Here is a 27,182-nt window from a genome sequence, read left to right on the forward strand (position 1 = left end):
CAGATTCTGAAAAAAAAAACAAAAAACATTACAGTAGGACTCATCGCTTGGTGTCTTTCAATGGTAATGCAATTAGCATTCGAGCAATGTAGCCACACTCTGCATTTCTGAAATCACGTTCATTTAACATCTCTAGTGGTTGTTCTGAGACTTCCATTAGCAAGTGTGCTATGGCACTTGCTTGTCAAGCTCATAAGAATGGCAGATCTTATATAAAAATAGAGTGGAATAGTTTTACATTAGCCCGGCCCAGGACCCTTATTGTATACAACCTTTAACCCTTAAACTGCCTAAATATTTTCTGGAAGGCTTAAACAAAATTATATAATTTTCTTTTTCTCCAAGGGTTTACATGTAGTGTGCCCATTAAAAAAGTATTAAATACATACATTATTCCTTGTAATCAATGAAGACATAGAATAACAAACTCTTTTGTGCAAGACTTATCCCTCAATACGTACTTCAGTGTTCAATAATATTCTCCCAATACATGACAGCCAAACAGTTGTAAATTACAAGTTAATTCGCATGAGTGCTGAAATTGGCACTTGTGCACTGGGATGAGCAGGCGCATGTCACTCTTTTACGGCAAGCTATGGAAACTGTAGGCTGAATCTGATTAATCTTTTTGTTTAATTCGATTCACTCTTCAAATCAAGTAGTCATTATCTGTAAATAGGGACTTTTGTGTGTAAAAACAGGGTCAGAGGGGGTCGCTTGCTGAAACCAATGTAATGAAAACATGTTCTAGCATTATTGCTTGTGTCTGTACCACCGTACTATCCGTGCACCTTACTTTGATATCGTTGTGTAGAGGAAAAAGGTCATTCAACCAAGCATTTGTCACGTGTGCAGATGGTGCCGTTGTCATGCCACGCATGTTGCAATCGGTGCTAAATTTAGCCTCGTGTGTGGTCTTCAGAGAGGCCTAGTTTGGCAGCACATTTGTTCAACTGAGCAGGAGCGGTCTCGTTTGAGGGAGCTCGCTATGCCATGGAAGATATAACTAATCACACTCAAATTGGTGTTCATCAGGAGTTGTAAAGCTTGTTCAGCATGTTGGAAAATAATTTCACACTGTATCTGCCATAGCACCAAAAAGGGAAAACAGAATTATGCAGCTGCAGCGACTTCCGATTAATGGCATCAACAAATCTGGCCACATGCCTTGTGTGGTCGTGCCAAGTTGCACGATCTCTTACAGGAGAGGCCCTCTATGTGCCCTTTTTTCGCTCTGAGCCGAGTGCATCCTCCACACTTTGCGCTATGCCAGCCAAGTTCGTGTCAGAACGCAACCACTGCCCAAATCTACACCCAGTGACGGGCTCCCCGTGGCCTCTTAGATCGCTGTGGTGCGCCAGTGCAATCACGGAGGCCACGGACTCTATCTGAGAATGAGACACCGATCTCAAAGGCTATGCTTTTGCTGGCAGCATGCGCCAGCAGCAATTGCAGGAGCCGGAAACTCGCCACGGCCGCCATGTTTTTGGAAAACTCTCCACACCTTCTGCCCTGTTGCGCACAGGTTGGCTAGGCAACAGGGCAGCATCGCTTACACTCATTCTTAATTTGAATTTACCGCTGGCAGTAGCGAGCTGCTCATGCCGGCACCAAGCTCATTAGCCGAGCTACGTGCTGCGCTCCCCACTTATTCTTTCCCACTTCTTTCTGTCATCGCTTGCGCACACTTGCTCACCTGCTCGCTGGCCACTTCATTGTGGCCTCGTGCAAGAGCATTGAACTGAGAGTCGATTCTGTCTCATTTAGCGACTGTCAGTGATGCATCAGTTTGATTACAATGTATTAATCCTGGTCTTGAGCAACATGATCAACTCGTTTGAACGGGTTCAATTAGTCGTGGCAATTATGGCAATTAAAGCAATGGAAACTGTAGGCTGAATCTGATGCTTTGTTTAGTTCGATTCAGTCTTCAAATCGAGTAGACATTATCTGTAAATAGGGACTTTTGCATGTAAAAACAGGGTCAGAGGGGGTCGCTTGCTGAAAGCAATGTAATAAAAACATGTTCTAGCATTATTGCTTGTATCTTTGCAAACCATACTATCCAAGCACCTTACTTTGGTATCAGTGCTGCAAGCAAACCAGGTGAGCATGCAAGCCCACAGCATCGTTTCAGGGAGATCGCAGCTCGGTAGGCACCTCGTGGTTGCACAAAAGTGAGGCATAAACAACACATCACTAGCAGGCGTCTGCTGAAGGTTTAGCAGTTTCGGCTTTCTAAGTGAAGTTGTCCGGAATTCATTACGCTTCAGAAGTTTGCAGCGTCACCCCTTTAGTTATGAACTTGGATGACGAGCTTCAAGTACGCTGTTGCTCGTGTACACTGACGTGTCAGGAGCCAAGTCACATGATCAACGAAGAATACATTACTGGCGCCATTCTGAAAAAAACTTTTGTGTGGTCTATGCATTGCCAGCAGGCTTCTGTTTTCGTAATTTTGCTTATCTCAATATTTCTTTCCGGTTTTCACATTTTTGAGTTAACGAGGTTTTACTGTGTTAATGGTGCAAATGGCTGGTTATTTGAAAACTATTTGAAGAGCTTTCCATACTCTATTTGATTTGATTCTTGTACTGCTTGATTTGCATTCGATTCAGTCTCGAAAATTAAGTTTGCATATGCCAGTAACCTGTTATGTCATCTACACACAGGCATGGGTGAAGAGCTTGTTCGCACTCTCCAGCGAGTGCTGGTAAATAGTGGAGAGACCTCGCCCGAGCAGCCCATCAAGAGGGAGTGGGGCCTAAACTTCAACAGCCGCCTCCATCACAGGGAGCTGGCCTTAGCAGCCATGACCGCCGGGCTCTACCCCAATGTGCTTCGAGTGCTGCAGGGGAAGATCAAGAAGAACCAGGTCATCCGCGAGGGTGTTGAGTTTGCCTGCCTGTAGGTGTCTGCAGGGAAATCCTGCTTTTCCTTCAGCCACCTTTGTTCTGCTGTTGTTTGGGGTTGGATCAGATTTACTACAGTCAAACCTGGTTATAATAAGCAGGCTTATTATGCACAGGAAGTTCATGGCCCCCCCCCCCCTTGCCTGCTTCAGGACAGGGGGGTGCAAATCGACTGGTGCAATCTTTAGCTACATGTCCCACGAGAGCCTCCTATGGCTGCTGTTGCCTTTTTGTTTAGCAGGGCATTGCATTGCCTATAAACCATGCTTTGATAATTCAGCATCGATCAACAGAATGCAGGCATCTGCTTTAAATAGGTGAGGAGGAGATAAGGGCAAACTTGCGAACCTTTACTCAAACATCTGCATTTGTGAGCATCCCAAGTTGTTAATGCTTACCACAATGGACTTTAGTCTCTAAACGGAACCCCAAGGGACCATGGAAATTGGTCCCGTTTATCAGGAGTTCTGTTCATTGAGAGACAAAGCTGAATGCAATTGCATGAATACAAAACCATCCAACCATGAGAATGGTGTTCCGTGTAAGAGGCAGTTCCATATAAACGATTTTAGTTTATTGAGATTCCACTGTACCACGTACCTTGAAAAGCGCGATGCAAGATTTTTGTGCTATTAGAAGAGTTCTAAAAAGAAACCTACGCATTTATGACTGTGCAACGATGAACGCCTTATGGATTATCTTACACAAAAGGAGAAAGCTCTTTTAATATTGTATCTCTGTGCTGGTTTGTATCGTGGTGGGTTGCAGGTAAGTTAAAATGAGCTGTGGTCAAAGTGAAGATTGATTTCACGTCAGCCTAGCACATTAGTCTACAAGTCTGATGAGCTATTATTGAACAAATATATTCTATGCTGGCTTTTCATTTTTCATTGAATGTGCGTGGAGTGTAGCTTTAATAGCTCGTAATAAAGAAAGTAAGAGAGGTGGAGCGCATACCAAGAAATAGTTTAGCCCTCTAAATGAGCACACCTACACACGCTTGTACTTATGCACAACAATATTGTTTGACATATCAGGTAATTCAATATGCCCCGACTCTCCTATACCAAAATAACACAAACCTTTGTGATGAGTTCATTATGTAAAGATCTTTTATTTCCAGTGGAGAAAGAAAGAAAACGGGAGGAACAAATATATTTACTGAGTAGAAAACTGCGTGGTGGGCACTAATTTTGCCTTTGCCTTAACGTGTTTCTCAGTGTCACTAAGAATGACATTCACAGCCCACAAGATTACATAGAGCTGCTCCAATTCATTTCCCTTTATGCTTTATTTTACATGCAGCAGATGCCTAGAGTTCGATACAGCCAACGTCCAGCTTGTTATAAGGGTGTTATTTTGCATGAGTTAGTTTACACGAGTTAGTTTTAATGCAAAAGCATTATATGCCTCATTACGTTAAAATCATCAGTTGTTCATCAGTCTCCGGCCAAATGCCCTTGGAAGTATTGTGATTGTAAAAGGACAAGAGGACCAGCGTGGAAGCTAGCTTCAACATTCGTAACAGCCGTAAACCACGAACAATGGTCATTCTAGTGTGTGCGCGCTCCCTCTGAGCTAATGCCACATTCCGGTTAGGCCTAATTTGTAGGGATGCTGGAATTGGGAAATTCCCAGGGTCAAATCAAATACTAATAATTAAAAAACAACCCCCAAATCTCAAATGGAATAAAAAGGTTTTCTTGTTTCTGAAGCGGCACCAAATATAAAGTTTGCTTGAAGTTCGTTTGATAAAAGAAATCAGGCTTGTGTACATTGACACTTGTGTAACCCTGTTCATAATTAAATGTACAGATGGAGGAGGAATTTATAAATGACAAGTAACCGCATTGAATTGTCTGAGGCATCATGGGAATGACAGTACTCAAACAATGGAACAGCAAGTTACCAGGTGGACACGCAGTGTGGTTTTTGCGGAAGGAGGGAATTATGATACCACAGCACCGTGGATTGTTCTAGAGGGCACAAACGTGCTGGGACAGGAAAAAATTAAATCCTAGTAAATTTGCACTTAGACTGCGTTATTGGCTGACTGGAAATTATTGAGCTGGAGTTATCCACCTGGGCATTCACTCAGGAACTGGTGCCCCTGCTCAAGAATTACAGCTATCCTGCCACGGAATCATTTGGAACAGTCCTCACAGCCGTTGTTCCGTCCCTTGCATACTTGGAAGAAACATATTCGACAACTTCAAATGGTGGATTCCCAAATCGGACACGAACAAAAAGTAACACAGACTACCCGATTCGTATTCGAAATTCAAGTATTCACCTGAGCCCTACGAATTTGTTCACGCATCGTTTGTCTGCTACAGCAAAGATAGAGGAATGCGCTTGGTCACACAGAGACCTGAAGCTGGCTGCAGTCTCGGAGGACTCCCTCCTGCACAGAGTGCCACCTCAGTACGAGCACCCATGGCTGGCTTACTACAGTGCCTTGCAGCCTTCAGAGTACCAGCCGACGACTGTGTATGACTGCAGCATGATCACGTCCCTCCACCTGCTGCTCTTTGCCGGTCTTGGGGTGCACATCATCGAGGTGGGCAATTCTGTGCCGCATGGCTGTTCTAGAGTAATAGCTCGATAGCTACAGCAATAGCTCAGATCATTGAGGTGGGCAATTCCGTGCCACGTGGCTGTTATACAGCAATAGCTCGATAGCTACAGCGATAGCTCATATCATTGAGGTAGGCAATTCCGTGCCGCATGGCTGTTCTACAGTAATAGCTCGATAGCTACAGCGATAGCTCTCTGCTGCTCTCTTTTGGACTAGGATGGCAATTTGGCCGAGTAGGTCTAAATAAGTTCATGGCGTGAATGCAGCACAAAGCACCGAAATGTGGGAGGGTAGGTGGCAAACACGGGCACCGACTACAAATTGAAATTTGTTGGTCAAAGAATGCGTACATAGGAGCATAGAAGGTAAGCATGTTATTGAACACTGTATCACAGATGCATGGCAATATCGGCAGGTCCCAAAGCCACAAGCAACATTAGTCAAAGATGGCCAAATAAATGGTACGCAGGTTCCAAGGAGCAAATTCTTTTTCAAGTACATGTCTTTTGACATATCTCTTCAATATGTTGCAATATGTTCAATATGTTGCCAATATTGCCATGTGTCTGCGATACCGTGTTGGATCACCCCGGTGGTCACTGTGCTTATATGTTATGTTTTTTTACCAGTAAAATCCAGCTGGTAGTCAGCACCTGTGTTGTCTCCTATCTTCTCGCACTTTGGTGCTTTGTGCTGCATTCACGCCATGAACTTATTTTGATTTCATTGTTCATTGTTGTACACCTAAACTATGGCTTTAACCCTCTCTTTTTCTTCTTCTGGTAAGAAGAAAAAATGACATTCTCTATTTTTGTTTTGGTATCAAAAGGTCTACTTGTGCACTCTTCACAGGACACATTCACTTGTATTTAGAATGTAGAATCTTGCACAGTGGTTTCTGTGGGTCTACATTTTAAATGTAACTAAGCCTTCTGTGGTGTCCAAAATTTTTCTGCAATTGAACATTTAGCAGAACCTGAGTAATCACTCAATTTAATATGTGCAACATGCTGTACTGGCACCTTCAGCAAAATATATGTATGGTACTGGCGTACTGCCTTAATTAACTTCATTGGCACCAGTTCATGGTACACGTGAATCGAACAGACCTTCAATATTATGACGTCCTCACATCATTACATCATCATTACATCACCAACAATGTGCCCAGCGGTAGATTTTCAGCTGTACACCGTCCCCCTCACACGCAGGACTACGTCTTCGATGCACATGCTAAGGCACCATCGAAAACCGACCGGGGCTGCTTGCTCATCGACGAGCAACGACTGCTGGCCTTCCGGTGCTCCGAGCGGGATGCAGACCTCATCTGGCGCTGGCGCCGGATGCTGGACTACATGCTCGACTTGCATCTGTCCTTGAACCAGTCCGCCGAGTTGTGTTCTGAGGAGGCATTCCTGCGGCGGGAACTCTGGCCGAGGATTGTGGACGCCACGTCCAACCTCCTGTCTCGCCATTCGACAGGTCAGTAGCTACAGGGATGTGTGACGGGTGGGCTTTCGGGCCAAATGGACGGCTTCGTTCCTTCTCTCAATATCTTCTCCAACAAAAGTTATTGGTGTGCGCTACACCACTGCTTCTCCGTGTTTGAGAAGTGCCTGGCTACAGGTTGCTCCAGCCTGCCAGGAACTACCATACCATATTTACTCGAATCTAACGCGCACTTTTCCCTGATAAAACGGGTCCAAAAATTGCGTGCACGTTAGAATCGAATACGACCGTAAATCTGCGTTACCGTATCGCCATCAGCATTTCAATATGGCTGCCTTGTACATGCTTCAAGCCTAGCTGCCTTAGCTTCCTCCGTGTGCTGTAGTAAGCATGTTTAGGTTAGTACGCCGTCAGTCTTCCCGTTTTCTGTGTTTGCTCCATCAGCATGGAAGTGCGGACTGCGTAGACGTGTGGTGCCGCAATTAAAAAGAAAATGATATGTGCGGAGACGGATGGAAATCTGGCCACATCACGGGCGTTCTGAGTTCCCGAAACTTTTGCGCGGGACTGGTGCAAACAGAAGAGGCATTCTACTCCGGTAACTGCTGCATATGGCGTGGCCCCTATCTCGTAATCGATCTGCAATGGAGACAGAGTCTACGCATCTTAGGTACACCGTGCTACGTTCTCGTCGCTTAGTTTGCATTGAAGCGAGAGGCTGTTGGGAGCAAATCTGTTTTTCCAAATGAGAGCAAGTTGTATTTCTTTGTGAAAGAACGAGGCACGTGGTACTGTAAAGGACTTTTCTATTTCTAGGTCACGGCAAACGGCTGCGCATTGCAATCAAGGGCACATTAGAATCAAATAAATGCACTACTCCAAATCGCCAATTCTGTGCAATACAGCGAAAGGGCTGGTGTCTGCCAATCGGCAGTGGGAGCCAGCTGTGCATTTCATTGAAGGGAGGAGGGCTCTCCCATCCTGCACTAATATACTCCCATGAAGCTTGCATTCAGTCTGTTTGCACAGAGGGCAGTAGGTGCTTGGACAGTGGATGCATGTTTCTTCTTGTTCTCTGTTCTGGTTGGCTGATGTTACCCGTAGCCTTGTCTGCTTTGCATGGAGTCGGTGAACTGGAGTGCAGAAAGAGTAGTTGCTGCCTCATGGTCCATCCTCGTGGTCCCTTGTGTTCATAGGGAGTTGAATTTAGAAGGGTCACATTGCGCAATGTCAGTGTCAATGCAATGCGCAGCTGTCGAGTTCATCTCCTTTTATGAAGACACGCAGCCAGTCTCCTTGTTCTGGATTGATGAGACAATGAAATTTCCTGCAGAAATAACCAGGGGAAATCTGACGCCAGTGTCAGTGGGAGCTGCAAGTGTGGCCCCGTTCAGCCAGCACGATTTGCCTGAACTGCATCCCTCTAGCTTTGAACGACTCCGTGATTTTGCAGATTGATCATTTTCAACAGCACCTTTTGTGATGCAACGACTATGCATTCGCGAGGAGACTTATTGCCTTCACGTGCATAGAAAGAGATGCTCGGAGATACGAAGATACAATGCGTAGTAATGTGGAGATTTAGCTTAGCATTACCTTGTTACCACTTCCAACACCATCTGCCACAACTGTGCATGTGTTTGGGCTCCGATAATTTTAACCAGGTGGCTCTCGCCAGTTACCATGACCGCCCAACACGGCATGGCCCAGGCTGCCCGCTTTCATCCTAATTCAACCGTGACACTCGCTCTCTATGGTGACAGCAAGGAATAAGATATGAAGGGTTAAACCTTGTAAAATGGTAAATGAAAGTAAAATCGCTTAGTCTCATTTCGCACTCCGGAAGATATAAGTGCTGTTTTGGCATTATTATTGAGATCTGCTGTTTATTTTGATGCTGCTAGGTGTAGAGAGACTTGCAAAGATAGAAACTGATTATTTTCAGATATGCAATACAGAAAACGCGCTTACAGAGTTTTTTCTCAGGCACTTGAAATTTAATGACGGTCAAGGCCACAACATTGTTTTGCATTCGCCCGTCGCTCGGCCTGATGTTTGCCACGTGTCGTCTGGATTCCACAAATTGCAGACATTTCATGTGACATTGGCTGTACAACAAAGGCAGTTCAAGCACTGTTGCACAAATTAGCCTCTGTGCTTTCTGCTTAAGCACGAGCCTAACCCGTTCCATACAGCTAGTGTGCAGACGAACTTGTTAAGCACACTCACCGTAGTTTTCGGCTGTCCTCTGCAGACCCGAACGCTGCTTCTGCAGCCATTTGTCTACCCACGCGTGCAATCACAGGCCCGATCCCCAATGAGCTGGATGATGAGCAGTAAACAATAAACTCACTGGGCCATGCAGGGGGCATTCTCTTTATGTTAAACTGACAGTACTTAGAAAAAAAAAGTTGTATACACTTGTTTGCTCCCAAATATTTCACGATTTTGCTTGTCTATGATGTGCCGTAGTTGTTTTTCATTTTATTCTGCGTTGTTTAGTGTTCTATTTGTATACCTTATCTACCTTATCTTTTGTATTTTGTTGAATATCATTGCTTTTTCATTCTTTGTGTAGCTTGCACGTGTGTTTATGTACGGAAAAGAAAGTGTTCATGCCCGTCTGCTAGGCTCTCTGCTAAGAGCGGCAGTATTGTAAAATAAATAAATAAAATAAAATAGTGCCAATTGCCAAGGCAATTAGGCCTAATTTCCTTTGCAATTAGACTTAATCAGTGCTACTTTGCTGGGTATCGGTGATTCGTTATTGTTTGGTGATAAGTCAATGCAGATTTGAGAAGACTGATAAAATCTGAATGGCGCCATTTTACAGCGCCATCTGCACAAATGAGGTGCACAGATTTATTGAGACACTTTACGGCACCTGAAACTTCAATGCGATGCCGCGGCCACATGACTGCAAGGATATTGGAATCTGAAAGATTAGCAGCTGTAAACGAATTCTTTCATATAGGCTTGTCTTGGCTTTGAGCCGTGTCAGTGACTTGCGCACCGAAACCAAAACACCGATTTATGCATGTTTTTTTTTTTCACTGATATTTCAATATAATTTGAAAATTCCACGTACTGAAATTCCGTCGAAAATAAATAGCATAATCCAAACAAAATAGCATAATATCTTATCAAATATTAAAAAATTTTGAACATTCGTTCAAACCTAGTTCTATTACTTGAGCTCAAAGCTGTCTTCCAGGCAGTCATAGCAGACTTCTTTAATGCTGGCCAGAATTAAACGACACCCAGACTTCACAGGTCAGGACGGCCTTGCTCGCAGACATTTCAACTGTTGTCACCTCTTGTGTTTTTTCAGGGAAGCCATGACACGGCACCTTCATGTGTGGAAATGACAGCAAGGTGGTGCTTCACCTGTCAGTGCAGTCACTGTTGGACCAAGATTTTGCATATTTTTTTTTTTTGCTTTCCTGCTTTCGTTTCTCATATTTAATTCATTCATTCAATTCACCCCACTCCGTTGCAGTGTATTACCTTAAAAAGAAGGGGGGAGGGTACTGTTTCACCATGTTTTAGTCACTCCTCAAAAGGTTACAATTCATGAATGAAATTTTTTTGAAAAGTCGGTTTGTTTTTACTTAATGACTTATTCTCCTGTTTTGTAGACCAGTGCAGTGCAGTTGTCTTCTGTTAACAAAAAAAAATGTATATTGCTTGCCCTTATTTCAGTCGTAGTTTATGCCTGTGCTGGTAATGGGTGGCACTGGTGTTGGCCACCCACTATTTTGACGTTGAGTGCGACTGACGTTTTAACCACTTGGAAGTAGTTAAGACAAAGTTCTAGCTTGGGTCTGGCTTCAGTTTCTTCTTTCAAACAATATGAACAAGACTGCCAGTAGTGAGTTTGGTGTATTGCGCTTTCACGAAGCCTTGTGCCAGTCTCGGCAGCGCCGCCGAGCTTGCTGCAATGCTTCACAAGACTGCTTTTGTGAGAGCTTGAAAGGGCTCCTGTTGAGCCAACGGCCATACTGATGCAACAGTCATTTATTTTTCTTCTTCTTCTTCTCCCCCGTTAAGCAATGGTTCTAGACCTTCAAACGTCTAGAAAATAATAGTTGGCAAGCCTTAAAGCACCCAAAATAATTTACTTAACTGGCTCTCCTATAAGTTGGTTAGTGGGAGCAGGTCATCGCAATGTTTCGGCTGCTCTGGCCTGCTAAGTGGTCTGTTGCGCTGCTGCATGGGGCCATGCAAGGAGTACCAGCAATGGTACTACCAGCAATGCAATGGTACCAGCGCAATGTGTTGCTTCCATGTGGCCCACTTATGCATCGCGTCGTTATTACACACATTGGGGGAAACAGGACAAACTGTTTCGTAGGAAATCTAGTAAGGGTGTTCTGAGGCTTGCCAGGATATATTCTAGAGTTTCGAGTTCCAGAAACTTGTTTGGCACAAAAGAAAAATGTATGAAAAGCTCAAATAGTTGCCGCTCCTTTTAGTTGAGTGCTAAATTCTGTAAAATGTGTTCATTTCGTTTGTGGGCCAAGAAGTGATCATGGCCATGTCTGGCATTTTTGTGGCAGTCTATGTACAGCCTCCTTCTAGTCATGTAGCCTTTTGGTACAATAGGAAATGGTATGATGTGGCAAAGGAGTGGTTGGAAACTTGGTGTTGTGCAGTACAGTCCAACTGCAAGCTTTTAGAAGGTTGTATAAGTTGTTTCTGCACTACAGAAAATGATAGAAACAACAGGTGCTGTTGTTTCTATAGTATTCTATCATTTAAATGATGCAAGTTGGCCAACTAATCCGATTGACCACTTTGTTGCGTCTGCAAGTTCTGCCAATTAAATTGCAGGTCATACACTTACCTTCAAACCCGTGTTCCAGAGAAAACATTCAAGGCAATTGTTTTCGTTTTTATAAACTTGTGTTCGTTTCCTAAATGTTGTAGGACATGGGCTCCTTCTCAAGCAATGCTTGAGGTGATAAGCTTGTACAAATGCGTGTTTTGCAGTACCTGTGATATAAAGTTATTTAATAGTATCTGTGATACAGCTGCAGCTCCATCGCCACTGAGAAGTCCAATCATGTGGCAATGTGTGCATTGTTCTAGTGAGCTGAAAAATAATAAAGGAAAATATTGTTTTTCAATCATTGGCGTTTCTGTGTGATTTATCACTGGCATTTCTGATAACAGCAGTGTGTAATGCACACTCGGGAAGGCCAGGTGACATTTTGTAAAGGTTTGTAATCTGATAACACGTGGCAGCGGGTAAATGTCTTTTTCTCTGGCGTTACTTGGCTTCTTCAAGAACGTGGCAGCTTATTTGATAATGAGGCGAGGATGCATTTGAGGGACCTTACTGCTGCTACTTATATATAAGCAACAGAGTAGCGAATGGATTATTCAGACTTGGCGGAGGTTGCAAGTAGCGGGATCTCCCTGAATCTCTGCCGATTGTATGCGAATTTTGCCTTGATGTGTGACTTCACGGCAGCGCACATTTCGCCTTGTGGTTCGGCTTACCGGCAGCGCCAGTCGTGATGCCGTGAAGCCATGAGCTGTGCGGCGAAATTCGCATATGACGTGCAGTTTCCTTTGCTACTAAATTTTTCGAAAGCCCTCACTGCGGTGAGGGGGCCCGTCATAATAATGTATGCACTATTATGACGAAGCGAGGGGGCCCCCATTCCAACGCATTTTGTGTGCTCACAGTTTCGATAGTCAGTGGCCCGTCTTTCTGGGGCACACCGTAACAACCGGCCATAATTCAGTGGTCTGGGGCTGCTAACCCGACTTAAACCAGTCCTCTTTCCCTCCCCCCCCCCTTTCTCGGAAACAAACTGACTCGCCATCCCGGCCCTGCGAAACAAGGATGTCCAGCGAAGCTGTTGAAAACCGTTACAACTGCCAAGAGTGGTATGCAATACTTTATGGCTTTTGAGTAGTAGTAGTAGTAGTAGTAGTAGTAGTAGTAGTAGTAGTAGTAGTAAACGACTTTATTGGGGTCCTGAAGAGCTAAGCGGGGGCCTGCAGGTCCCTACCCAGCCGTTGGCTTGTCCCATCTCGGAACAGAGAGGTCGTGCCTCTGCGCACCCGCGTACCCGCCGTGGTGGCTATGGTGTTGGTCTGCTGAGCACGAGGTTGCGGGATCGAATCCCGGCCACGGCGGCCGCATATCGATGGGGGCGAAATGCGAAAACACCCGGGTACTTAGATTTAGGTGCACGTTAAAGAACCCCAGGTGGTCAAAATTTCCGGAGTCCTCCACTACGGTGTGCCTCATAATCAGAAAGTGGTTTTGGCACGTAAAACCCCATAATTAAAAGATGGCTGTGGCTTAGGTAAGGTTAAGCCCAGGATGCGAAGCATACTAGCCTTTATTTTAGTTGTTGAACCACTGTTTAGCTTGGTGAACTGCTGTTGCTTGGCTATATTTGGTTCGGCTAGACGAAGAAACAACTCGTGCGTTTTACTCTGCTTCGCCTTGGACGCCCCGCATTGGACGCGGTGAGCGTCTAGCAACGCAGCGTTCGGCGCGGCAACGAAATGTGCGCCTGAGCAAGCAACGCACGCCTGAGCGTTTCTAAGGCAACACCGCATTCACTAGAGGCGCTTTTGTACCGCTTTGAAGCGTTGTACTCGTGGCTCAGTGGTAGCGTCTCCGTCTCACACTCCGGAGACCCTGGTTCGATTCCCACCCAGCCCATCTTGCAAGAGTTGTGCCAAAGCCACTTCTCCTCTGTCGTGACGTCACGGTGTCACGTGGTATTCAAGGCGACACCGCCGCGCCTGAGGAGCTGGGTTGAGCTCTCGTAATATGCTTCGCATAAAAAAAATGCCTCTCCGCTCCGCTTTTGAGTAATGGTAGTTTTGCTATTTTGGAGTAACGGACGTAATAGTCATTTTGACAGCACGCCACCGTCAAGTTGCCGTCGGAGCGGCAGCTTGCACCGCAGTAATCTTTGCCGGGAAACGTTATGTGGGGAGCGCTACGTGGTTCGCATTGTTATCGGGAGCACAGCGTGTCTTGTAGATCACGTGGTTTCGATGCTTGTTTTGAGCTCGTTCTGTACGTGTGTCGTATGCACGATTCCAAACAATATATGCACTTTTCGCTTCACTTTGCTGAGTGCTTGTAGCCTCTGCCTTGCGGAGGTATAAGCCATAGCTCTGCCCGGCACTGCTGACAGGATCGGCCCACCATTGCTTTCTGTCGAAGAAATTCGGGAATCCTAGCCAAAGGCAGTTTCGGTTTAATATATTTCTAGCCACCGAGCTGAAGTAAGTGATTTAACATTTTTCACCGGGTCCTTTTGAGGCAGGATTGCAGACCCACTCGTACGTAACAACTGTATGCCAGCATCAAGACTGGGTAATCATAGTTGTTTCCTTTGCACAAGTGGCACATACCCACCTTTAAAGAGATTTTTAAAAAATGCGAACTGACTTGGTGAGGAAAGCTGCGTTGTTTAACAGTTGTACTATATTTAATATTCAAAATTACGTAAATTCGACACATGCATTTGTTTTTTTTTTCCGGCTGTGCGGATTTTTACTGAAAGTAGGCTCAGACCCGTGTCTCATACGATGCTGTTGGGCCTGCGGTAATGGCATTACCGTCTTATCGGGTAGAGCCGCCCCGTCTGACAGGTGTACTGATAACATCCCAACGCTCTATACCCGCACTGCGAATGGCCCCGAACCCTGATAACTTCACCCCACATTACGTACGTTAGCACACACGCTTGCATCCCTTATTTCACCTATGCGAGCTGGAATCGGATGGCCACAATCGATGACAAATACACACACACACACACATATAAATATATATATATATATATGTATACATATATTACGTGCGTTAGCGCACACACTCTTGCATCCCTTATTTCAACTATGCGAGCTGGACTCGGGTGGCCACAATTGATGACAGATATATATATATATATATATAATGTGAAACATTTTGTAACTGGCTATTCACCGTCGCTCGGGGTTCTCCAAAGCGTTAGCAGATGGACCAGCGTGTTTGTGTAAGGCAAGCACTTGTATGTGACGCCTGTGTGTGAGGACAGTAGCAAGATGGCGGCGACGTTATAGTATGACGGCGATGGTATGATTTTTTTTTTTTACTCCGGCAAAGAAGTATTCAGGGTGTCTACCAACCGGGAAAACCGGGAATTCTCAGGGATTTTCAGTAGTCTGAAAAAAGTCAGGGAAAACTCGGGGAATTTGGGCCTCTATTAGGGAAAATTAGCGGCAATTTTATTGAGAGAGTCGAAAGTTGCGGTAATGCTGGCACGAGCAGCAGACAGGAATCGTAATGAATCGTCTTCGACGCCCTGTCGTCGGCTGGAGGAGTTGCCAGTGTACAGTCAACGACTGACTTTTCGGATTCCCTATAAATTTGGACGGCTTCGCGGCACCGCCACGTACCCCATAGAGTCAACGTATCAGAACGTGTGAAATTTTGGACGCAAGAACTCTTCGCCGTCCGATTTTCTGGACGTTCTGCCGTGACCGCAGGTCCGAAACGGCAATAATCAAAGGCGCCACCGCTGCCGTTTTGATTACTTCGCCACCTCGAACCGGCACTCTAGCATGCAAATCCGCTAGAAATCCACTGCGGCAACGCTAGGCTTAGCTGCTTCGACGTTCGCTATGAAGCTTCTTGCCGTTGGGTGCCGAGTTTTTTATTGAAAGAATTATCTGCTGTCAGCAATGGCACGGACTCCGCCTTTGTGGTCCTCACGATTGGCTAAGAAACTTGGAAAACACGGTGCGTTTCATAATGCCGGTTCCCGAAAGTCAGCTTCGCCTCTGTACACAAATGTTAGTTGGTGAAGCATACTCAAAAGTATTGCAGTGAAGCATAACAAGCGTGGGAAGGGGCTATTGCCACGGAACACTGTATGTAATCCTTAATTATACACATGTGCACCCGGTATTTCCTGTCGCAGTACGAGCACCGATATGCCTAATATGTGTACCAACAAGCCTTCAGGGCGTTTTCGAACATGCCTGTGGTGGTTTGAGCCCCTAAGGGCAGTAAATGACCTGCATTTATCTTTTTCCAACTGGCCGATTTTTCGGACGTTTTCACGGCCCGTAGTGAGTTCGAAAAATCGGTCGTGGACTGTGCAACTGACCAAGATGCTTCAAATGGTCACTGGGGCGAACGAGTGGCGGAAGGAGGGCAAGAACAGAAATGATCGACGCATTGAGGAATAAACGGGAAAGGAAGCTTGCTGCCGCCGTTTTGAAGGAGCTTGAACTCAAAAAACAAAGTTTCGGCTGATGTCCAGATGCAGGTGTCCCTCATCCAAACCAAAATAAACTTTTTAAAGCAGTGCAACACAACACTCAGGCGTCGTGCGCCGGCTGAGAGTATGTCAGGACAGTTGAGGTTGCCTTACGAGCTGTTGAGAGAGAATCTTAATTGTGACAGAGTTCGGGCCTCATACCACTGAGCTTGCTATCAGTTGATAGAAATAGCTCATATTCGAAAATATTTGCTTCTATATGCATCTCCTTTTTATTCGTATTTGAGAATGTCTGACTCCATTTGCAATTTCTTTCGCAGACACTATTTGCTGTGCATTTTACTAACCCCTGCCTTCTATTCTTTTTTCGGATAACATAAACACTACTCCTTAGTATTCAAATTGGATTAAGTCGCTTTCTTTATTTTTTTCATTTGCTTACTAGAGAGTGACAGCATCAGGCGATATGGTTACAGCCCGTCTTGACATAAAACATAGTTCTGCATCACTCAGGGAAATTTGCAAAGGCACTCGGGGAAAACTCGGGAAACTTGGAAATGTCAACTTGGTAGACAGCCTGGTATTGTATATACAACTTGTTTCATTACCTAGAGTGATCATGAAGGCTGTACAATGTCGCACAGCGCCTACGTAACTCTGGCACTACGAGGAAATGATAGCGGAATCTGGGCCGATCCCGATGATGGCTGCAGTACGGCAGCGCCTCACAGCGCTAGCTGCCACGAAGGCAGAATGGGAGAAACAGGCGCGCTTCGCTTTTATATATAAACAACTCGTTGCCATACTACTTGAGGCACGCGAAAGACAGTGGAAAGGTTGGATATATTGCTCGCGCGTTTTTGGTCTAAAGGAAACCGGAGCACGCACCCGTGCTCTCCGGTGCACGTGCTTTCGATCGTGCTACCCGACGACAGGCACGCGCCTGTCGTCTCGCGGAGCTAGTAGCATGGCGGTGGAACGAGAGGCGTATGCGTGCGAGCCATAGTGGTTAGCGCATCGGGCTGTTTTGCTTCGAGGCCAGGGTTCGATGCTAGGCGTCGAGCAATGCTAAAAGCGGAGCTTTTCTTTGCGAACTTTGCCGGGTTACGGGACCGTGAATGGTTGCAGCCTGGCTGTTCTCCATAATCTAATATGCCAACCAATCGCAGCGGAGGACGCGCACCGCGTGCGCCGCTGGTCTCCTTGCACCACCACCAGATGGCGCTCTCCGCGGCGACGCCGGCTGTGTGGGGGGCATAAATATAGAGAACCAGAAAGCTTGCCGTCGCGCGGCGGCGGCATTACATTAGCATCTCTACAATGCCCGAATAAAGCAAGCAACAAAATCCCAATAAAGAAAGGCGTCAGGCGTGGAGATACGATCTCTCCAATGCTATTCACAGCATGTTTACAGGAGGTATTCAGAGACCTGGATTGGGAAGATTTGGGGATATACGTTAATGGAGAGTACCTTAGTAACTTGCGATTCGCTGATGATATTGCCTTGCTTAGTAACTCAGGGGTCCAGGTGCAATGCATGCTCACTGACCTGGAGAGGCAAAGCAGAAGAGTGGGTCTAAAAATTAATCTGCAGAAAACTAAAGTAATGTTTAACAGTCTCGGAAGAGAACAGCAATTTACAATAGGCAGCGAGGCACTGGAAGTCGTAAGGGAATACACCTACTTGAGGCAGGTAGTGACGGCGGATCCGAATCATGAGACGGAAATAATTAGGAGAATAAAAATGGGCTGGGGTGCGTTTGGCAGGCATTCTCAGATCATGAACAGAAGGTTGCCATTATCCCTCAAGAGAAAAGTATATAATAGCTGTGTCTTACCAGTACTCACTTACGGGGCAGAAACCTGGAGGCTTACGAAAAGAGTTCTACTCAAATTGAGGACGACGCAACGAGCTATGGAAAGAAGAATGATAGGTGTAACGTTGAGGGATAAGAAAAGAGCAGATTGGGTCAGGGAACAAACGCGAGTTAATGACATCTTAGTTGAAATCAAGAAAAAGAAATGGGCATGGGCAGGACATGTAATGAGGAGGGAAGATAACCGATGGTCATTAAGGGTTACGGACTGGATCCCAAGGGAAGGGAAGCGTAGCAGGGGGCGGCAGACAGTGAGGTGGGCGGATGAGATTAAGAAGTATGCAGGGACGGCGTGGCCACAATTAGTACATGACCGGGGTTGTTGGAGAAATATGGGAGAGGCCTTTGCCCTGCAGTGGGCGTAACCAGGCTGATGATGATGATGAACCACGCGCTATGGATATAACGCGGTAACGATTACAGAGCTCTGAGACTCCGCGTTATCGCAATGCGCGCGTCACGGACCGCTTCAGACCGATAACCCCACCGTATCACGACAACATAACTTTTACACATGTATAACCGTGCTTGTCAGGGACGGTGCTAGGTTGTTTCCCTTGGAGTGGGGGACTAGTCACGATAGGCTGGCCCTTCAGGTATAAAGTGCCTTGATAATCTGAAAGTGCACCCACTCTATGAACTTTGCCGGCGCCCATCACGCGTCCTCTCCGGGGGAACCCAATTATCAAGGGGCTTTAGGGGAACGCGGTTTGTGCCCACTTTCCTGCGCGACGATTGGTCTCCCCGCCGTTGTCCTTGGAAACGCGCGGATCTTGCGTTTTGCTTGCGTTCTTGTTTTTTCTTTTTCGTTGGCGCCATTTTTCTCCTTAGCTCGGCTGGCTCGGTGCGACGAACGTTGCATGCTGTTTTTTCCTGCGGTGTTGTGCTGTATGCCGTGCTGTAGCGCACGTAACTGCAGCGAGAGGCCTGAAGATGGTTTTGAAGTTTTTATGATACCACAAAAGAAGCGCGACGGCATACACAAGAAGCAGTGGCTGCATAACAGTAGTCGAAATAACTATGTTCCGACAAAGAACAGTGCTCTTTGCGATGTAAGGCGCCTTTCTTACTGCTCGTGTCGGTACATCCCCTAATGCTGCATTTTTTTCATTCTTCTGGCCTGCTCAGCGTTTTTGCTGCCACAAGTTGTACGTTGCATAAAAATGGGTTATCCTCAATATGCTGAATATTCTGCTTGGACTCCATCACCTCGCACGTCGACAACTGTTATTCAGTGGTAAATGCTGCGCTATAGGTTTTACTTTCCGCTGAGAACAACTATGTGCGAAGGTACAGCCTCTCGATAGCACTTTTCGTGATTGTTGGGATCCCTTGTCTGTTTTACTCAAAATCGAAATAGCGTCTTGTAGGGAGCTTTCTTTCCAGCTTACTTCGATGCGTGCATCAATCACTTAATTAATGCAGGGCCTGAAAAAATTAATGGCAAGTATATCCGTGGTATTGCGGTTGATGAGCGCTAGCTAGTCCTCATCGCATTCTTTCTTTCAGTTCTTGAATTCGCTTTGAATTGGGCTGCAACGCACGCATGAGCGGGTGACGATCATTATTTGGTTTTCTCACGGATACAGGCTATGTGCAGGGGATGTTCACATGATCGCGCACGCTTGTTCGCACTGAAAATGCACAACCGTCCTAATCAGTTTACAGAGACCACAGCGCAAAAGCTACTTTCACATTAAGAAGACAGACATATGGACGGACGATTCACTCGCGACTAGTGCATTATAAGAAAAGCACGCTGGATATAATACCTGCGGTGCGCATGCGCGCACAGGCAAGAAACAATAAAAAAAGGCAAACTCAAACGGCTGTGCCTCAAGCAATACTAGATCAGATGCGCGAGGCGTGCTCAAAATTAATCTGGAGTCTCGATCATAATCGTGCCTCAGCATTCTCGAAGCATGCCTCATAATCACATCTTTGTTTTCGCACGTAAAACTCCAGCATTCAATTCAGCAACGTAAAGCATCTTATCGCACGGCAGAAAAAAAAAAAGTCTGAAGTGTAGCATTCGCCTCAAAGCTCTCTTTGCATCAGTATGCCCCATTCATACGGCTTTAAGAAGAACCAACCTCCTCATAAAAGTTACCTTCAGCATTCTCGATGCTGTTGTCACCGTTTTCCAAAATTTTCTACACCACTGCGGCTCGCAACTGGCCCAAAATCGTTCGCCGTCGTCCGTCGATTGCTGCGGCCCGTTCTTGGGCGCCAAGGAGAAAAAGCGTGCCGTGCGCAGCGCGCGCAGCCGGCGAGGAGAATCGAGGAGGAAAGCGTTGCGAGGAGGAGAGTATCGCTACTTTCAAATTATCAAGGGGCGCTACCTTCAAGGGGGCAGTGGCATGCCCTCGAGCCAGTAAACTGGGGGGCGCCACTGCTCGCCCAAGCGGGGGGGGGGGGCGAGCGCGTACCGTGGCGCCATCTTCTGGAAGCGCGCCTCTGACGTAATATGAGGGATAACACGGCGCCCTCCGCATATTTTTAGCTGCTGGCGCTCAAGCGAAACACCGCGCAGGCGCCCTCCGACAGTTGTGCAGCCACAACGCGACTGGTCCTTTGCGAACCACAAGCACAGAACACTATACGTATCTTCACGCAATGCAATGCACGGCCAATGGGTGCCGTCGTCGCAATGGGGTCCGCCGAGCCGCCTTCTTGCGTAAAATAAAAGCAACGAAATACGTTCGCGTTGTTCACTACAAAAAATGTCTGTCTCAATGCAGCGATTGCACGGATTCTCAAAGACTCGTTGCACGTGCGCGGGTACGTTATTGTGCGGTATTTCCATTTAGATGCTGGCGGTACCGCCTGCGTGTCTCGTTTCTTTATTTAATTCTTGAACGGGTTTTTGCAAAAGCGCCTGTGGAGGATAACGCGCTTCGTTCCAATCAAGTGGATTACATGAAGAGGCGGACATTACTTGCATGAGAAACTGTAGCTTGATTATTAAAATCATTTGTTTCTTTTTTCAAATTATTCGCTTGTTGAAATCGCAAAATTAAAACCGAGTCATAAAGTGAAGTCCTGTTTGCCTTACAGATTTTGTGCAGCATAGAAGGCCTAGCTGTTATTAGTGTAGACCCACAGAAGCCACCGTCCAAGATTCTACATTCTAAATGCAAGTGAATGCGTCCTGTGAAGTGTGCATAAATAGATCTTTTGACGGTAATACAAACAAACAAACAATAAATAAATAAATAGAGAACATCACCTTTCCTTTTTAACACTGGCATGGCGCTCTTTGGCCATACCTGGCCCTTGCGCCAGCAAACATCACGCATTCAATCCAATTCGTTTTATCACAAGATAAGAAGAAGAGAGTGTTAAAGCCTCAGTTCAAGTGCACAAGAATGAAAGCAAAATAATTTCATGGCGTGAATGCAGCGTGAAGCACCAAAGTGCGGGAAAATGGGAGACAAACACAGGTGCTGACTGCCTACCAGCTGGATTTTACTGGTCAAAGAACATAATATAGAAACACAGAGGAGGTAATCCAACACGGTGTCGCAGACACTATATCGGAAGGTCCAAGAGCCCTGCAGTAGCACCTCATTGAAAAGACATGTCAGAAGACATGCGCACAAAAAAGAATTAGCTATTTTGAACCTGCGTACCACTGGACATCTTTTACAGCGAAGCTACATGTTGGCCTCTCGGTGGTACGCATTCTTCGTGTCCGTCTGTGAGCAGAAATTATCATCATCAGCAGTGGCTCATAACCCTCTAAGAAAGCACGAATGCAATGGCTCATCCCCCTTCGTAATGCAGAAGTTACAATCAGCAAAGTGGAAGCGAACAGTGCATTTATCCATTGGAATCATGCATACAACGTACACAGCAGCGTGCGTTTTAATAAAGAACAAGCTCAAAGCAAGCATCTATCATCATCAGCAATGGCTCATAGCCCCGTAAGCAAGTAAAAATTCAATGCCTAGGCTACAAGAGGCTACAAGCATTCAGCGAAATGAAGCGAACAAGGTATGTATTCATTGAAATCACCCATACAGCACACAGAACAGCATACATCTCAATACGGAAGCTCGAAACAAGCATCCGAACCGCCATACAAGCGGCCAGTCGCGCGGCAATCTTGCGTGCATTTGCGGGTTTCTTACACATTCGAAAAACGCTTATGTAGCACGTATTGGGAAATAGAAAACTGTATCTGCAGATTTTCGTGTTCCTCTACAATTTTGTCATTGACACTATTGATATAATTATGATATTAGAGAATTTCATTAACTGATTAATGGTAATTCCCTAATTATACGGAATGCAAGACAAACATAATCGAAGTATCTCCAAGCGACGGCAAACAGCATTACCTTGGTTATATCCTGCTACGCGGCATTTGCATATTCTTGAAGTTTGTCTGAATTTATGTGGGACACCTTTTGTAATATTGCATACTTTATTCATCATCATCATCAGCCTGGTTACGCCCACTGCAGGGCAAAAGCCTCTCATACTTCTCCAACTACCGCGGTCATGTACTAATTGTGGCCATGTCGTCCCTGCAAACTTCTTAATCTCATCCGCCCACCTAACTTTCTGCCGCCCCCTGCTACGCTTCCCTTCCCTTGGAATCCAGTCCGTAACCCTTAATGACCATCGGTTATCTTCCCTCCTCATTACATGTCCTGCCCATGCCCATTTTTTTCTTGATTTCAACTAAGATTTCATTAACTCGCATGTGCTCCCTCGCCCAATCTGCTCTTTTCTTATCCCTTAACGTTACACCCATCATTCTTCTTTCCATAGCTCGTTGCGTCGTCCTCAAATTAAGTAGAACCCTTCTCGTAAGCCTCCAGGTTTCTGCCCCGTACGTGAGTACAGGTAAGACACAGCTGTTATAAACTTTTCTCATGAGGGATAATGGCAACCTTCTGTTCATGATCTGAGAATGCCTGCCAAACGCACCCCAGCCTATTCTTATTCTTCTGATCATTTCCGTCTCATGATCCGGATCCGCCGTCACTACCTGCCTCAAGTAGGTGTATTCCCTTACGACTTCCAGTGCCTCGCTGCCTATTGTAAATTGCTGTTCTCTTCCGAGACTGTTAAACATTACTTTAGTTTTCTGCAGATTAATTTTTAGACCCACTCTTCTGCTTTGCCTCTCCAGGTCAGTGAGCATGCATTGCACCTGGACCCCTGAGTTACTAAGCAAGGCAATATCATCAGCGAATCGCAAGTTACTAAGGTACTCTCCATTAACGTATATCCCCAAATCTTCCCAATCCAGGTCTCTGAATACCTCCTGTAAACACGCTGTGAATAGCATTGGAGAGATCGTATCTCCTTGCCTGACACCTTTCTTTATTGGGATTTTGTTGCTTGCTTTATGGAGGACTACGGTGGCTGTGGAGCCGCCATAGAAAAACTGGTACGTGGCATAAAATCAAACTTCACATTCTGCAGTTACTGAGTTTTAATGTTTGAAATGAAACCAGCTTCATCAAAATCGGTGCATTGGTTGCTGAAAGTAAAAAAAAAAAGCTATTCCTCCCTTTTCATGCATTTAGAGTTCACGACACACAAAAACTTCCTAAGCTCGAGATTCAATCCACTAAGGGCGACGGAATCTCATGGTGGCCTGCCGCTGCCTTCATTAGACGATACGGTACACTCCTTTCACAACGGCGCCAACCGGCCGTCGTCATGGCGACGTACCTATTGCTCGCGAAACATATCCGTTGATTACACCTTCGAAATCGAAAGCACGAAGCCAGTCCTTTACAGCTCAAGTTGGAGTGCCTGGGTTTTAGTCTACGCAGTAGAGCCGAGCTCGGGCTGCCTTGAACAGGAAAACTAAGGCACTTCGTGGAGCGCCGTGTTTCGAACCATCTCGGTTTAAGTGAAAACAAAGAAACATTCACTTCGCCGCTCCACGATGTACCGCTGCGTAATTAGACACCAACCACAGGCCTCCTGTGAGTGCGCTCGATTTTGAACTCGTACGTGAGCGAATTGTTATCATTTCAATGTGTCCCACACAACTAATGAGTTTTGACTTCTTGTTGACTGCAACCGTATGGTTTTAGAGGCATTATCATCATCATCCAATTTCTATGCCCACTGCACAGGACGAATGCCTCTCCCAGCCATCGCCAATCAACCTTGTCTTGCGCAAGCTGATTCCAACTTGTGCCTGCAAATTTCCTCATTTCATCACACAGCACAGGCTGACCCTCTGGAACGACCCGCTGCAGAACACGAGAGTCGGAAACAGTTTCTCCAGGGACACAAACCCTGACCTCACCTTCACAGCGAACGCCGACTGGGCCGAGTGGAGTCGACTCTCGGAGACGCTCGGAAGCGAACGCCACGTTATCCAACTTGACATCGCGCACAACCGGAAACTGACCAAGACTGGAGTTGCCCGGCTAACGGACTGGAAGTCCTTCAGAGACAATCTCAGTGGCAACACGACAATTGACGACACCGGCCATTGGCTCAAGGGCCTCCTCATCACTTCAGAAAAACCACACCAAGAGCATCCAACTATGCACCAACACTCCCGCAGTCTACTCGCACCTTCTTCATCTCGGAGGCCAGATTAAGCCTCCCGAAGAGGTGGAAGAGACAAAAGCTCAATAGAAAATTTAAGCAACGAATCGCCCTCCTCACCGTACAGGCCCAAGATTACGCGGGGCAGCTTAGCAGGCAAAATTGGCACACCTTTTGTGACAGCGTACAAGGGACACTCAGAACAAAGGAAACCTGGCATTTGCTGCGCGCTCTCTTAGCTACCGATCGCACCAAAACGCAACACGGGCGAGATCTGCGCAGACTAATCCACAATCGCGCTGGATCAGAGCATGACCTATTTCGTGAGCTTCAGCAAAAGCTTAGCAGCCACAAGCCCACTTCGTCAGCGAGCGGAAAGACGTACGACGGCGCACCAAACCTCGATCTCGATCGACCATTCACCCAGGCAGAGCTCCACGCAGCTTTAGCCAAACTCACTAGGAACACCAGTCCCGGCAAGGACAGAATAACTAATAGGCTCCTACGCAGCCTCCCGCAATCTGACACTACAGCACTGCTTCAGTACTACAACGACTGCTGGGAAAAGGGGGACCTACCAGCAGCCTGGAAGCATTCGGAGGTCACCATGATCCTCAAACCCAAAAAACCCCTTCGCATAGAGAGGCTCCGTCCCATTTCCCTCACGTCATTCGTGGCCAAACTCCTCGAGCACATGGTGCACGAGAAGTTAACCCCATACCTAGAGGACAACGGCCACTTGACGTACACCATGTTCGGATTCCTACAGCATCTGTCCACGCAGGACGTATTCCTACTCCTCAAAGAAGACTTGCTTGACTACCTTGATCACATGCGCAAGCCATCAATCCTGGCAATTGACGTAAAGGGCGCATTCGACAACGTGAACCACGAAGCCATTCTCCGCAATCTCGAAGATACAGGCAGTGGAGCCCGGATCTATAACCACATCAGCAGCTTTTTGACACATCGAACAGCAACAGCAGGCGTCTGCAACTTCCACAGCGATAAATTTCGGCTACCCTGCAAAGGAACCCCAGAACAATCAGTTATCTCACCCCTCCTTTTCAATATCGCAATGATCAAGCTACCAAAACAACTCAAGGCCATCCCAAACCTATGCCATGCCCTTTACGCCGACGACATCACGCTCTGCACCGAAGCACCTACTACTGGACGGCAAGAACGCAATCTACAAGAAGCCGTCGATATTATAGAAAGATACATCCGAAACTGCGGTCTCCAATGCGCGCCCGAAAAGTCAGAGCTTCTCGTCCTGAGAGCACGGACACGAGGAAGGCCACCCAACTATATCGAACCCGATCCTAGCGTCTTGCTCAATGGAACCTAGATCCCTACAGTCGGCTCCCTTCGCGTACTGGGACTACACATCCACAAGGACAGATCAGGGGCGGCCAATCTCCCACGCCTCCGACGCGCACTGTCACAAGTTACACACCTCCTCAAGAGGATCACAAACCAAAGAAGCGGTCTCAAGGAGCAAGACTCACTAAGCATAATTCAAGCTCTCCTAATTAGCCGTATCACCTACGGAACTCCCTACTTGACGCTCAAGCCGTCTGAAATAAAGAAATTTAATGTTGTCATTCGAAAAGCAATCAAAGTAGCCTTGACCCTCCCACCCATGGCATCAACGGAGAAACTCCTCAAACTCGGCGTCCACAATACGTGGGAAGAGCTTGTCGAGGCTCATAAGATCAGCCAACTAGAGCGGCTCAAGCTCACGCCCACTGGACGTGCACTCTTGCGCCTCAACCTCAACTACAGTGCGCTACCTCAACTACAGTGAAAGCTACATTGCAGACACAGACCAGAAAGCAAGAATCCCACCTGCAGTCCGGGACTGTAATCAGCGTTGCAAGTATACCGCGTAATATGCATCCAATTTACCATAAGGAGCGTCGGCAAAGCAGAATCCGTGGCTTCAGCAACAAATACGTGAGGGACCCTGATACAAAGTACACCGATGCTGTCCGGTACATTAAACGGAACGCCTTTGCCCTAAGCGTCACGCATCACCAAGGTAAAGAACTCGCAGCTGTCACAATCCGAACAAGAGTCGCGGAGACTGCAGAGGAAGCGGCAATCGCTCTGGCAATCACAACTTGCTCTGAAGTAGCGGTAATCCTAAAAGACTCCCAAGAAGCAGCTCGTAACTATCAAAAAGGACGCATGTCAGAAACCGCACTCAAAATACTTAGAAATCACGTCGCACCCGCCCCACTCCCCGACAGCCACATGAACTTGGTTCCAGGCCATCAGGGCATGACAGGAAATGAGGCGGCACACGCCGCTGCCCGCGAGCCTACCAGCCGGGCTTTCCTGCCATCGCACACCAGGCCGGCCACCAACGTTGATGACATCGCCCTAAACTACTCCGAGCTTCTGAAACACCAGCGACTCAGCAGAAGAACGTACCCTTCACCACACAAGGATTTGAGCAAAGAGGAAGAAGTCATCCTCCGGCGCCTACAGACAAACGCCTACGTACACGGAATGATCATGCACAGACTATACCTTACGCAGTACTCGTACACATGCGTCCATTTTTGACGTCCCAGACACCTTG

The 27,182-nt window shown here is 46.5% G+C and overlaps 1 protein-coding gene and 1 long non-coding RNA gene across 2 annotated transcripts in view; one reads left to right on the forward strand and one right to left on the reverse strand.

The window, feature by feature from the left end:
• The window catches only part of LOC135905097 (ATP-dependent RNA helicase DHX30-like), a 57,159-nt gene extending 46,620 nt beyond the window's left edge, over positions 1–10,539 (forward strand). Inside the window, exons 16-19 of the mRNA XM_065436085.1 lie at positions 2,673–2,907; positions 5,280–5,472; positions 6,702–6,972; positions 10,271–10,539. Coding sequence (XP_065292157.1) covers positions 2,673–2,907; positions 5,280–5,472; positions 6,702–6,972; positions 10,271–10,281 — 710 coding nt within the window. The 3' untranslated portion in view covers positions 10,282–10,539. The remainder of the gene's footprint in view (positions 1–2,672; positions 2,908–5,279; positions 5,473–6,701; positions 6,973–10,270) is intronic.
• The window catches only part of LOC135905103 (uncharacterized), a 156,237-nt gene that overhangs the window by 39,275 nt on the left and 89,780 nt on the right, over positions 1–27,182 (reverse strand). The gene's annotated exons all lie outside the window — the stretch shown is intronic.

The sequence above is a fragment of the Dermacentor albipictus genome, chromosome 6 (genome assembly GCF_038994185.2).
Source record: "Dermacentor albipictus isolate Rhodes 1998 colony chromosome 6, USDA_Dalb.pri_finalv2, whole genome shotgun sequence".
NCBI classification, from domain to species: domain Eukaryota; kingdom Metazoa; phylum Arthropoda; class Arachnida; order Ixodida; family Ixodidae; genus Dermacentor; species Dermacentor albipictus.